General features: G+C 42.0%; 2 protein-coding genes across 2 annotated transcripts in view; both read left to right on the top strand.

Annotated features, from left to right (window-relative positions):
* Positions 1-401: 401 nt before the first annotated feature.
* Positions 402-5,419, top strand: LOC110507770 (thioredoxin domain-containing protein 17). Its single transcript, XM_021587998.2, has 4 exons — positions 402-737; positions 1,021-1,102; positions 4,438-4,513; positions 4,831-5,419. The coding sequence occupies exons 1-4, from the start codon at positions 593-595 to the stop codon at positions 4,897-4,899; spliced, it is 372 nt and encodes a 123-aa protein (XP_021443673.1). The 5' UTR covers positions 402-592; the 3' UTR covers positions 4,900-5,419.
* Positions 5,420-6,005: 586 nt separating this feature from the next.
* LOC110507127 (nucleoredoxin) overlaps positions 6,006-14,209 on the top strand; it is an 86,482-nt gene continuing 78,278 nt past the window's right edge. The window contains exon 1 of the mRNA XM_036965791.1: positions 6,006-6,516. Coding sequence (XP_036821686.1) covers positions 6,208-6,516 — 309 coding nt within the window. The 5' untranslated portion in view covers positions 6,006-6,207. The remainder of the gene's footprint in view (positions 6,517-14,209) is intronic.

Genomic DNA, 14,209 nt, shown 5'->3' with positions numbered 1-14,209 from the left:
CTAACAATGGGAGTCGTTGTCCACAACGCGGCAAGGCGGGCTGTCTAGCTCCCGCCTATCATTTCTTTGGATTGGTGATGTCTCATATTGTATTCGATGAGGGTTGTTGACGTTAACCGTCTGTATTCAATGGAGAAATGCTACGCTACAAGCCTCATATCATGAATATGCATAGCCATCTCGAGATGACTACGGTATAAAGTGTTTTTAATCAAAGATGAGACGATGTCATGTGTCCTACTTATATCAGTACAGTCGTAACAACCCAAACATTACGAAACTTACAATCAATCAAATACACCTCAAGTAGCAAATATGCCATACATTTTTGTTGTTGACCAAATTCGAAACTCTCATTGACCTCCAAACAAAAACTCCTTGCTTGGTGGGCGAAAAAACACACAAAACACCACCTGCTGGACGGAGACAGATTTTCCGCCGAGTTGGGCCTCTCTCTTTACTTCTTCCTCTCTGGTCGTAGTATTTTAGAAGCGATCATAGTCCAACTCGTTTTTATTCTAGCGTGAAACGATTCATACCTGCTTGCTTTGCCTACGATAATTGATAATACTGCTACTTATTCTATTTCATCATGTCTCATTACGAAGAAGTAAAGGTCCATGGTTATGATGAATTCTGCAAAGCAGTGTCTGAGCGAAAAGGAAAGGACATATTCGCATATTTCTCTGGTGATAAAGACGCTCAAGGGATGAGCTGGTGTCCAGATTGTGTGGAAGGTATTATAGTTATTTTATTGCTGTATTGATTTGTACTTTACATGTATAGCGGTTGGCTTTCTTTTCCAGCTGTCTTCCATAATGCGTCAGTCTCTGCTGCATTATGGTCGGCAATTCATTGTAGCCAAGCCAACTATTCTATGTAATGTGTTTACTGGGGATGCTCGTCTTATGCTCTATTTTCTGTATTATTTTAGGAAGTTATAGCTGTTGTGTGATTTATTGCTTGCATAAATCAAAGCCACACAGATTTGCCAGCTTTGTTCTGCTCCTTCCCCTCCAGCTGAGCCAGTTGTTAGAGGAGAGATGTCCCACCTTCCCGAGGGCTCTGTCTTCATCTACTGTCAGGTTGGAGAGAGGCCATAGTATGTACTCAACTTTTTCTTCATATTTACTGGTGATGATAGGAGAATGATAATGCTGTGCTATCAACAGGCAATAGAAAATACGATTTTTTTCATACCCGCAAATGCAGCTAGTAGTTTTGAAAAGCTTAGATAAATTGTGCAAGTTGTAACATCACGATTTGTTGGCTCTCTCAGGCAGCATATTTGAATTGAGCAAAATACACTGAACAAAAATATAAACACAATGTAATGTTTCATTACTGAAATAAAAGATCCCAGAAATGTTCCATAAGCACAAAAAGTGTATTTCTCTCCAATTTTGTTTACATCCTTGTTATTGAGCATTTCTCCTTTGCCAAGATAATCTGTCTCCTGACAGGTGTGGCATATCAAGGAACTGATTAAACACCATGATCATTACACAGGTGCACCTTGTGCTTGGGACAATAAAAGGCCACTCTAAAATGTGCAATTTGACACACAACACAATGCCACAGATGTCTCAAGTTTTGAGGGAGTGTGAAATTGGCATGCTGACTCCAGGAATGTCCACCAGAGCTGTTGCCAGATAATTGAATGTTATCTTTTAACCATAAGCCGCCTCCAACATTGCTTTAGAGAATTTTTGCAGTACGTTCAACCGGCCTCACAACCGCAGACCATGTGTATGGCATTGTGTGGGCCAGCGGTTTGCTGATGTCAACATTGTGAACAGAGTGCCCCATGGTCCCTGTGCCCAAGAACACTAAGGTAACATGCCTGCCTAAATGACTACCGACCCATAGCACTCACGTCTGTAGCCATGAATTGCTTTGAAAGGCTGGTCATGGGTTACATCAACACCATTATCCCAGAAACCCTGGACCCACTCCAATTTGCGTACCGCCCCAACAGATCCACAGATGATGCAATCGCTACTGCACTCCGCACTGCCCTTTCACACCTGGACAAAAGGAACACCTATGTGAGAATGCTATTCATTGACTACAGCTCAGCGTTCAACACCATAGTGCCCTCAAAGCTCATCATTAAGCTAAGGACCCTGTGACTAAACACCTCCCTCTGCAACTGGATCCTGTACTTCCTGATGGGCCGCCCCCAGGTGTTAAGGGTAGGTAACAACACAACCGCCACACTGATCCTCAACACAGGGGCCCCTCAGGGGTGCGTGCTCAGTCCCTTCCTGTACTCCCTGTTTACGCATGACTGCACGGCCGTGCACGACTCCAACACCATCATTAAGTTTTCCGATGACACAACAGTGACAGGCCTGATTACCGACAACAACGAGACAGCCTATAGGGAGGAGGTCAGAGACCTGACAGTGTGGTGCAAGGAAAACCTCTCCCTCAATGTGATCAAGACAAAGGAGATCATTGTGGACTACAGGAAAAGGAGGACAGCACGCCCCCATTCTCATCGAAAGGGCTGTAGTAGAGCAGGTTGAGAGCTTCAAGTTCCTTGGTGTCTACATCACCAACAAACTAACATGGTCCAAGCACACCAAGACTGTTGTGAAGAGCGCACGACAAAACCTATTCTCCCTCAGGAGACGGAAAAGATTTGGCATGGGTCCTCAGAAGATTCTACAGCTTCACCATTGAGAGCATCCTGACAGGTTGCATCACTGCCTGGTATGGCAACTGCTCGGCCTCCAACCGCAAGGCACTACAGAGGTTAGTGCGTACGGCCCAGTACATCACTGGGGCCAAGCTTCCTACCATCCAGGACCTCTATACCTCTAAAAATAGTCAAAGACTCCAGCCACCCTAGTCATAGACTGTCCTCTCTGCTACCATCCTGCCATCCTGACAGGTTGCATCACTGCCTGGTATGGCAACTGCTCGGCCTCCAACCGCAAGGCACTACAGAGGTTAGTGCGTACGGCCCAGTACATCACTGGGGCCAAGCTTCCTACCATCCAGGACCTCTATACCTCTAAAAATAGTCAAAGACTCCAGCCACCCTAGTCATAGACTGTCCTCTCTGCTACCATCCTGCCATCCTGACAGGTTGCATCACTGCCTGGTATGGCAACTGCTCGGCCTCCAACCGCAAGGCACTACAGAGGTTAGTGCGTACGGCCCAGTACATCACTGGGGCCAAGCTTCCTACCATCCAGGACCTCTATACCTCTAAAAATAGTCAAAGACTCCAGCCACCCTAGTCATAGACTGTCCTCGCTGCTACCGCACGGCAAGTGGTACCGGAGCGTCAAGTCTAGATCTAAGAGGCTTCTAACAGCTTCTACCCCCAACCCATAAGACTCCTGAACATCTAATCAAATGGCTACCCAGACTATTTGCATCCCCCCCCCCCCCTCCTTTACACTGCTGCTACTCTCTGTTATTATTTATGCATAGTCACTTTAATAACTCTACCTACATGTACATATTACCTCCGTCACCTGGACTAACCGGTGCCCCTGCACATTGACTCTGTACCGGTACCCCCTGTATATAGCCTCCACATTGACTCTGTACCGGTACCCCCTGTATATAGCCTCCACATTGACTCTGTACCGGTACCCCCTGTATATAGCCTCCACATTGACGCTGTACCGGTACCCCCTGTACATAAGCCTCGCTATTGTTATTTGACGGCTGCTCTTTAATTATTTGTTACTTATCTATCTTTTTTTATAGGTATTTTTCTTAACTGAATTGTTGGTTAAGCATTTCACCTGTTGTTTTCGCCGCATTTGGTAGCAGTGGGGTTATGGTATGGGCAGGCATAAGCTACGGACAAAGAACACAATTGGATTTTATCAAGGGCACTTTGAATGCACAGAGATACCGTGACGAGATCCTGAGGCCCATTGTCGTGCCATTCATCCACCGCCATCACCTCATGTTTCAGCATAATCATTTATTGCCCAATGTCGCAAGGATCTGTTCTGTACACAATTCCTGGAAGCTGAAAATGTTCTTCCATGGCCTGCATATTCACCAGACATGTCACCCATTGAGTATGTTTGGGATACTCCGGATAGACGTGTACGACAGCGTTTTCCAGTTCCCGCCAATACCAGATACTGACTGATTTTCTGATCCGCGCACCTACCTTTTTCAAAAGTATCTGTGACCAACAGATGCATATCTATATTCCCAGTGATGTGAAATTTATAGATTTATTTCAATTGACTGATTTCCTTATATGAACTGTAACTCAGTAAAATCTTTGAAATTGTTGCGTTTTTATATTTTTGTTCAGTGTGTGTATATACACACACACACACACACACACACACACACACACACACACACACACACACACAATGCACAAAATTATACGTTTGACCTAAATGTCTGACATATGTATTTTGCTTAATTTACCTTTTCATCTTCGACCAGTTGGAAGGATCCCAATAATAAGTTCAAGAAGACTCTGAAGCTCAGTGGAGTTCCCACTCTGATCCGATATGGCACGGTGAGCATAAGATCACAAAGAAAATAATTTCTAGTATAGTGATCGATTATCAAATTGCCTTTTCAAAGGAGAATTTCTCTCATCAATTTTGGGTTTTCTTTGGATTTTGTGGCAACACTCAAAGGCTCCTAAAAGCATTGAATGTTTTTTTTTATAGATAGTCTGTAAAAAACTTTAAACTGTTACAACACATTGGCACGGTTGTTATTAACCATTTATACACTTTATAAATTCTATGTAAAATATAGCTTCAGGGAAAGTGTTACCAAAACATGCTAAGTTATGTTTATTTTCTTTTCCTCCATCATCTAATTCAGCCTCAGAAGCTGGTTGAAGAGGAGTGCTTCAAAGCTGACCTGGTGAGGATGATGTTCACCGAGGACTAGAGGACCACACTCGCCCTGCACTGGGTCATCTTCCATTTCCCACTGTCCTGTCTTTTTCCTGAGATCCAGCCCCAACCCAGGCACCTTTTCACTACACTAGATTGAACAGAAATTATTGTTTCTTTGAAATTCAAATACACACTCCTCTCCCTGCGAGGTAGTGGTAATCAGTGAATGTGTTGCTATTCTTACATGGAATTAAAAAGCAACTATAACATAACCAGAGGCCTTGGTAGAGCTAGCTGACTGCTTTTATAACTTGATGTTTAATGTAGTAAATTAAATAGAAGAGTTATAATAACATAATATAATAACACTTTTGACAAATATATTAGATACCCCTAAGTGGTAGGCAGCCTACTCCTAGTATGTGATGTGCCAGATGAATTGATGATTCTTACTTATAGCAGAAATCTTTATAGTGAAGATATCAACTGAAACATTACCTGTTATACTGTGATTGGCGTGTTGTTGTGTAGAACTTAGTCAAATGAAATAAATGATGGATGGATGAAAACAATTGTATGTGTAAAATGGTTTGTCTATAGTGCAGTTCACTTTGTGAGACGCTAGGTGGCACCCTCAGCCTGTCTAAAAACATTTTATTTAACTAGACATTAGGCCTAATGTGTCTTATCATAAACATTTAGGTTCGCGTTTTATCTTGATATTTAAAACATTTTTTTATGTGAAATTATAATATTATAATATAATTGGCACATTTAATAATAGGCCATGTTGTCTTTGGAAACCGGCTCATGAAGAAGAAAGTAACCTAGCCCTAGTTCTGTCATTCGAGTTTAATGTACACATAGGCCAAACATGCCATGTGTACCATGTAGGCCAAAACATGCTCAATGCTAACAACAATCAGTCTTTGAATAGTGAACTTGATCAAGTAATGCTATTCAATACAAGACCAAACAAAGGTGGTCAGATTTTATATATATATATATATATATATACACACACACACACACATACAAACATCAAGAATATTATAGAGATGCAATATCACCATTTTATAACTAGGTGTCATCAAAGAGTTGCTTTCTTGCTTTGACGTGAAGAGTGCAACCACTTCTATGAGTATAATTGGAGCGCATTCCTGCACACCACACATTGGAGCGACTGAGCTGAGTGGATGATATCTGTAGTTGTGCACACATTTGAGCATAGGCTATATAACGAATTGGGGCTCTCTCCAAGGAAGCTAAATTGGAGGACGAGGGCGTGTTGGTTTTCATTTTCTGCAGTATTGGTAAGAGAACGGAATATATTAGGGTCTGTTTCAAGGACTCGAGCAGCATGTCGGAGTTACTGGTGAATCTACTCGGGGAGCGGCTCGTCAACAGCGAGAAAGCCGAGGTGGATGTACAGGCGCTGGGCAGCAAGCTGTCCCTGGTCGGGCTCTACTTCGGCTGCAGTTTAAACGGTCCCTGTAAGCAGTTCAACGCCAGTCTGTGTGAGTTTTATAGCAAGTTCAAAAAATCATCTGAACATAAAGACAAATTGGAAATCGTCTTCGTCTCATCTGATCAGGACCAGAAACATTGGCAAGACTTTTTACAGGAGATGCAATGGCCGGCATTGCCTTTCAAAGATAGACACAAAAAGGTAAGCACTGACTAATACAAATGTGGACCTGGAATTGCACCCTGATCTAAAAAAAAAAATGTGACACCCATATATTTAGGCTACCCTGGTCATTTGGCCAATAAACCCTTATATAAATAAACAACATGCTTGGCCCAATTTTTATATGGCCTACCTTACAGTGCACAGGTGTATGCTTTCATGTGGGTCATTGGAAATAACTGACTGTGGAACCAAAAGTTGATACAGGGTCTAACATATTTAGTTTTTAATGTTGCCAGCTGACCTATTTTTTTCAGTAGGTAGATTAATTTGTCCCTGTCCCTTATGTTATGTATATAGATTACGGTTTATACAGAAGGCCCACTGTATTTCTTCCAGGTTCCATTGTTTGCATTGAATATATCATATAGCCCATCTATTGTGCACTGCAGTGCCATGTGTCACAGGTTATCTATAGCCTAAATATCCATATTGAAATAATAAAATGTCACACACACACAGGGAAGATATGCTGATGTCTACAATGCATTGTTATTCATAGTGGAATTTGTAGAAACCTTTTTAATTCAAACACTCCGGTAACAAATTACATTGGGGGGAGAAAAAAACAACGTTTTAGGGGCAGGATCATTTACAAAACATTTACAAAAAAATCTTGAGAAACTTTAATTATTATAGGCCATTAGAAATAGTGACAATGCTATATAAATATTGATCTAAATATAGTAAAAATGTTATTTTTTTCTCTAATATATCTTAGGTTTACTATAGCCCAGATTAAATTATCGATGCTGAAAAGAGTTATTGTAAAAAAGTCAAATGGATTTTTTTTTAAATCCGTGTTATTAAAATATGTGAAACTCGAGACAATGGCCTACTCTTTGGTTGTTAGGATTTTGTTTGAGGTAATTATTTAAGGGCCATTATTTAGGGTCCAGAAGTCAACATCTCATAGGCCTACACATTACACAGCTATTTGAAAACACCCATATGTTTGAAAAAGGAGAACAGATCTAAACAAATTTCCTATAAAAATACCTGTAGGTGTCACATTAAGTCCTTTTTTAATCCTATTATCTGTCCATCTCTTTCATATGGGTGTAATGTAAAGGTTGCAAAAACAGATGTTTAGCCAATAGATGTTATGAGGATTTAAGCTCATCTTTCACAGGAAATTGCTCAATCTTTTCTATGTACCCTGTCCATTTATTTATTTACTATTTTGCCTTGCACACAACAAACTACATGTCGCTAATATATCACAATTTGTCAAGATGTGTGTGTGTAGTTTAACAAATGAGCACAGTTACTCTCCCATATAATTAATCTAGGCCTATATTGTAAATATTATTACCACACTATCTTGAATCTGTCTTTTATTTTCTAGACATGGATTCAATAAACATAAAAATAGCATGTTGTGAAAGCCTTTAAAATATGTAAGCTGATGTCAGTGTGTTTTTGTATCTTGTACATTTATGGGTAAAGCAATGGTTTCAGGATTAGAAATAAATTATACCTAGATGATACCTGCATCATGCTGCAGGATCTATTTTGGGTCCTCTGCAACTCTAGTTTCCTACACACGTCAGCATGCCTGTCTTAAAAACAAATGATGATTCTCAATAACAAATTACAATTAATCCCACTGAGACTCTCGGCTAGCCGATGTCTCTACTTGCAGTTGCATGCACATAATGTATATGCTATAAAGAATAATATCCAGGTGGGCGGATATAATGTATATGTACATTGTAATCGTGAGGGAGAGAAGGGTAGAGGGAGCGAGCCGAGGTACTGTGAATATAAATCTAATTGTCTGCAGAGAACGGAGCTGCGCCATTCTCAGTGCCCTGCTGCTGCTACCCTGTTGGCAGTACAGGACATTATACCCAGTAACACCTGGTAAAGACATGATCATGTCTCTAGGCCTCACAGGATAGGTAGAAACAGTATGGTATGATTTCCTGGTTCAAAGAGAATATTTCCAAATGAAAGAGTTTCCTTGGCATCTTAGGACAATGAAATTATCACTGTCCAACTAAAAGCCAGCCTCCTTCATCACCATCTCTGCTCCCATTATTTTAAGGAGATATAAATGGTATGGTATGATTTCCTGGCTTGAAAATGTAGAAATGGTATTTTATATCTCTTTAAAATAATGGGAGCAGAGATGGTGATGAAGGAGGCTGGCTTTTAGTTGGACAGTGATAATTTCATTGTCCTAAGATGCCAAGGAAACTCTTTCATTGTCCTAAGATGCCAAGGAAACTCTTTCATTGGGAAATATTCTCTTTGAATTAAGAGTATATATAGCCATCTTCTGTGTCTCTTTACATTGCCACACCAGGCTAGTAAAAGGGATTCGCAGGAGATTTTCTGTAAGAATACTTCTGCATATACTCTGCCAGTGGAATGATATTATTTACAGTGTGAATGTTTTGTCATGTATTTATCTGATCTAGGCCTACATAGTTTATCCACATACTGGCAAGTAATTACATTTGACCACCTCTTCAATGAAATGCAGACTTTAGGATGATTATCTTTCAACAGTAAGGGCACACAGGACCTTTTTAAATGAGCTTTGGCTCCACACCACCCAACCTTTCCCCATAGTCATCAAATAGCGTGCTGTATATTTTATGAACTCTTTGTGAATTTCCTTAGTTTAGTATTTTCCTGTAGAACCCTAACCCTTAGTGCAACATGATTTCGATTGAATCAAGGCCCATCTAATGTGATGCAGATTGTTGGTGATGGTTTGTGTTACACTTCATTATGCAGTCCAGGCATGAAGGGGGGAATGACAGAGGGATGGCGGTTGGATGGAGGCAGGGAAGGAGGGATGGGGTTGTCTTGGGCCGGTCTGGGAGGAGCATATCTCCACAGGGCAGCATTACTGTGTTCTGAATGATGCTGGTGGAAAATATTCTGCAGCATTAACATTGCCATTGTTCAAAATTCGAGTGCGGCCACGACTTGGCTAAGGCTACTTGAGAGTAGTGTTCAATTTTGCATTTAACTCTGACAGTGTCACCAGTATTAATTGCAGAGTAATTGTGATCTTCAGAACAGCAGGGGCCTGAATGAGTGTGTCTGTTAGTGGTTTAATTGACCAGCTCTGTCCGCTCTGTTTTTATACTGAAGAGAGAATTCATGTTTCAGTGAGCAGTCAGATGTAGGTCACACTACCATAGCCTTCTGACATGTCCTAAGACATGTACATGTTTAGTGTTTACTTAAGGCTTCATGTGGCCTATACATTTCCCCCTTCAGAATTATTATTTTGGCACGTGTGTGCATTGATGTGAATGTGTTCTTCTGTTCCTGTAGCTAGGCTGTATAACGCATCAGATAGCCAACCCACAAGACTGCAAAGCTATGTAGTCTCAGGCTTTGTCTGATATACAGATGTGGTTTTATCACCAGGACAGGTATATGAAGCTCCTGGCACCTGACAAGAGAAGCTTTGCTTCAGAGGGGATACACATATACAGGACATCACAAAAGTGAGTACACCCCTCACATTTTTGTAAATATTTGAGTATATCTTTTCATGTGACAACACTGAAGAAATTACACTTTGCTACAATGTAAAGTAGTGAGTGTACAGCTTGTATAACAGTGTGAATTTGCTGTCCCCTCAAAATAACTCAACACACAGCCATTCATGTCTAAACCGCTGGCAACAAAATTGAGTACACCCCTAAGTGAAAATGTCCAAATTGGGCCCAATTAGCCATTTTCCCTCCCCGGTGTCATGTGATTCGTTAGTGTTACAAGGTCTCAGGTGTGAATGGGGAGCAGGTGTGTTACATTTGGTGTCATCGCTCTCACACTCCCTCATACTGACTGGTCACTGGAAGTTCAACCTGGCACCTCATGGCAAAGAACTCTCTGAGGATCTGAAAAAAATAATTGTTGCTCTACATAAAGATGGCCTGGGCTATAAGAAGATTGCCAAGACCCTGAAACTGAGCTGCAGCACGGTGGCCAAGACCATACAGCGGTTTAACTGGACAGGTTCCACTCAACAGGCCTCGCCATGGTCGACCAAAGAGGTTGAGTGCACATGCTCAGTGTCATAGCCAGAGGTCGTCTTTGGGAAATAGACGTATGAGTGCTGCCAGCATTGCTGCAGAGGTTGAAGGGGTGGGGGGGTCAGCCTGTCAGTGCTCAGACCATACGCCATACACTGCATCAAATTGGTCTGCATGGCTGTCATCCCAGAAGGAAGCCTCTTCTAAAGATGATGCACAAGAAAGCCCGCAAACAGTTTGCTGAAGACAAGCAGACTAAGGACATGGATTACTGGAACCATGTCCTGTGGTCTGATGAGACAAGGATAAACTTATTTGGTTCAGATGGTGTCAAGCGTGTGTGGCGGCAACCGGGTGAGGAGTACAAAGACAAGTGTGTCTTGCCTACAGTCAAGCATGGTGGTGTGAGTGTCATGGTCTGGGGCTGCATGAGTGCTGCCGGCACTGGGGAGCTACAGTTCATTGAGGGAACCATGAATGCCAACATGTACTGTGACATACTGAAGCAGAGCATGGTCCGCTCCCTTCGGAGACTGGGCCGCAGGAAAGTATTCCAACATAACAACCCCAAACACACCTCCAAGACGACTACTGCCTTGCAAAAGAAGCTGAGGGTAAAGGTGATGGACTGGCCAAGCATGTCTCCAGACCTAAACCCTATTGAGCATATGTGGGGCATCCTCAAATGGAAGGTGGACGAGTGCAAGGTCTCTAACATCCACCAGCTCCGTGATGTCGTCATGGAGGAGTGGAAGAGGACTCCAGTGGCAACCTGTGAAGCTCTGGTGAACTCCATGCCCAAGAGGGTTAAGGCAGTGCTGGAAAATGATGGTGGCCACAAAATATTGACACTTTGGGCCCAATTTGGACATTTTCACTTTGGGGTGTACTCACTTTTGTTGCCAGCGGTTTAGACATTAATAGCTGTGTGTTGAGTTATTGAGGGGACAGCAAATTTACAGGGCCTGGTGTTATACAAGCTGTACACTCACTACTTTACATTGTAGCAAAGTGTCATTTCTTCAGTGTTGTCACATGAAAAGATATACTCAAATTTACAAAAATGTGAGGGGTGTACTCACTTTTGTGATATACTGTGTGTGTATGTATGTATGTATGGTATGTATGTATGTATGTATATCTGGATGAGCTGCACTACCTGAGCCACTTGTGTGGGTTGTAGACTCCGTCTCATGCTACCACTAGAGTGAAAGCACCGCCAGCATTCAAAAGTGACCAAAACATCAGCCAGGAAGCATAGGAACTGAGAAGTGGTCTGTGGTCCCCACCTGCAGAACCACTCCTTTATTGGGGGTGTCTTGCTAATTGCCTATAATTTCCACCTGCTGTCTATTCCATTTGCACAACAGCATGTGAAATGTATTGTCAATCAGTGTTGCTTCCTAAGTGGACAGTTTGATTTCACAGAAGTGTGATTGACTTGGAGTTACATTGTGTTGTTTAAGTGTTCCCTTTATTTTTTTGAGCAGTGTTATATATATATATATATATATATATATATATATATATATATATATATATATATATATATAATCAGCTGTGTCTAAATGAGCTGGCTATTTCTTGCTTTCCATGTACAGTTGAAGTCGGAAGTTTACATACACTTAGGTTGGAGTCATTAAAACTTGTTTTTCAACCAATCCACAAAATTCCTGTTAACAAACTATAGTTTTGGCAAGTCGGTTAGGATATCTATGTATCTACAAGTCATTTTTCCAACAATTGTTTAGATGGATTATTTCACTTAGTGGGCCAGAAGTTTACATACACTAAGTTGACTGTGCCTTTAAACAGCTTGGAAAGGACCTTGTGAAGATGCTGGAGGAAACCGGTACAAAAGTATCTATATCCACAGTAAAACAAATCCTATGGCCATAATGACCATTGTTATATTTGGAGGAAAAAGGGGGAGACTTGCAAGCCGAAGAACACTATCCCAACCGTGAAGCACGGGGATGAAAGCATCATGTTGTGGGGGTGCTTTGCTGCAGGAGGGACTGGTGCACTTCACAAAATAGATGGCTTCATGAGGGGGGGAAATTATGTGGATATATATTGAAGCAACATCTCAAGACATCAGTCAGGAAGTTAAAGCTTCCTGACGCTTTAAGGTGATCCTAACTGACTTAAGACAGGGAATTTTTACTAGGATTAAATGTCAGGAATTGTGAAAAACTGAGTTTAAATGTATTTGGCCAAGGTGTATGTAAACTTATGACTTCAACCCTATATGCTGTTGAATTTGCATAAATTCTTTACAATTCATTTTAACAGGACTTTAAGTTATTTTAAAAATAAATAACAAGGTGGCAACCCACACCAATATGACTTGCCAGTGCTTTTATCATACATGCTATGGTTAAAGGCATCATCTGTGCCTATATTGCAATCAGAAAATGTTTCCAGTAAATGGAAGGGAAGCAAGACAAGGTAATGCTCTCATCTAAATCAACATGTTTGTGTAGAGGAAACACATTTGAGTCCAGTCCAGCTGTGAGGTCTTCTTTGAAGAAGTGTGAAGTCAGCTATTGAACAACTTGGCAGCATGGGACTGTTTACCCCCTCAGTGAAAAGATGATGTCGGGCACTGATCTTGCCTGCATGCGAGTGTGATCATAGCAACTAGTAAAGAGTGGCTCTGTGCTGCATTGAGGTTGTGGCTCTGTGCTGTATTGAGGTTGTGGGTCTGTGGGTAGTAAGTGGCCCTATTGCCCCCTCTTTTCAGGCCTGGCTGGGCTCTGGCTGTAGGCAGGGGAGGAGAAAGAGAGAGGCAGCTCTGTTGAGCAGCAATCTCACTCCATTGCCTCGTTCAGAGCCTCATCACCCACCTGGCACCTCCCTCCCTCTGTCCACCCCTCCTTCAGTAGTTCCCCCTCCCCTCCCATTATTATCTAACCATGCAGAGATAAGATGGAATACTGAAGACATTGTCTTACATTTTTTACAAGCGAGGAAGTTTTGTTTTGAAGGACCCTGGGGGCTTTAAGTTTGACAATTAGGCAGGTTTTCATTTGAAGAGTCACATTTTTTTTTACCGCTGAATTGTTACCACTCTGATTTCACTTAAGTCATCCAGTACAAGACGTCATTCACATCAGAAAAGCTGTGGTTCACAGAACATGTTTTATTACGGTTTGATATTTTGTCATCCTTGAGTTGGCATAATAGAAAGGTCACAGTAGCTGTGGGAGGAGAACAATGTGTGTGTGGTGTTCAAGGGACCCTTTAGCAGAACAGTGGGTGGGTGGGTGCCTGTTATGGAACCAAGGCTGTGTGTGTGAGCGGAGTGTCTTGGCTGGCACTGCCTTACATGGAGAGGTACAAGCAGGAGTGGGAGAGCTGCTCGTAAATCAATTACAGCCTTCACCAAGTCTCTGTGAAAGCCCCACTTTGCCAACGCTGGAAAATAAACTCTGGGGCAGTGAGTTTCTGCTGAATCAAGAGGGGAGAGGGTAGCACATCCCAGTGAGAGAGGATGCATCCCAAATGGCACCCTATTCACTACATAGTGCACTACTTTTGACCAGAACCCAGTGGGAAAAGCTCTGTGAACAGCGTGCCCTTTGGGACGCACTGTCATGGACTAGAGCCACAGCTGCTAGGTGCTTCAGTGAGGGGCTAAGGGTGCCTGTCATCAGGGTGTCACT

Source organism: Oncorhynchus mykiss, chromosome 27 (assembly GCF_013265735.2).
Source record: "Oncorhynchus mykiss isolate Arlee chromosome 27, USDA_OmykA_1.1, whole genome shotgun sequence".
NCBI classification, from domain to species: Eukaryota; Metazoa; Chordata; class Actinopteri; order Salmoniformes; family Salmonidae; genus Oncorhynchus; species Oncorhynchus mykiss.
This window is presented reverse-complemented; position numbering and strand designations above follow the sequence as displayed.

Excerpts from the sequence above, each read along its gene's own strand:
- LOC110507770 (XM_021587998.2), top strand. The coding sequence starts at position 593 with ATGTCTCATTACGAAGAAGTAAAGGTCCATGGTTATGATGAATTCTGC. Across the intron at positions 1,103-4,437 it reads CAGGTTGGAGAGAGGCCATA|TTGGAAGGATCCCAATAATA; the intron begins GTATGTACTCAA and ends ATCTTCGACCAG. Across the intron at positions 4,514-4,830 it reads CTCTGATCCGATATGGCACG|CCTCAGAAGCTGGTTGAAGA; the intron begins GTGAGCATAAGA and ends CATCTAATTCAG.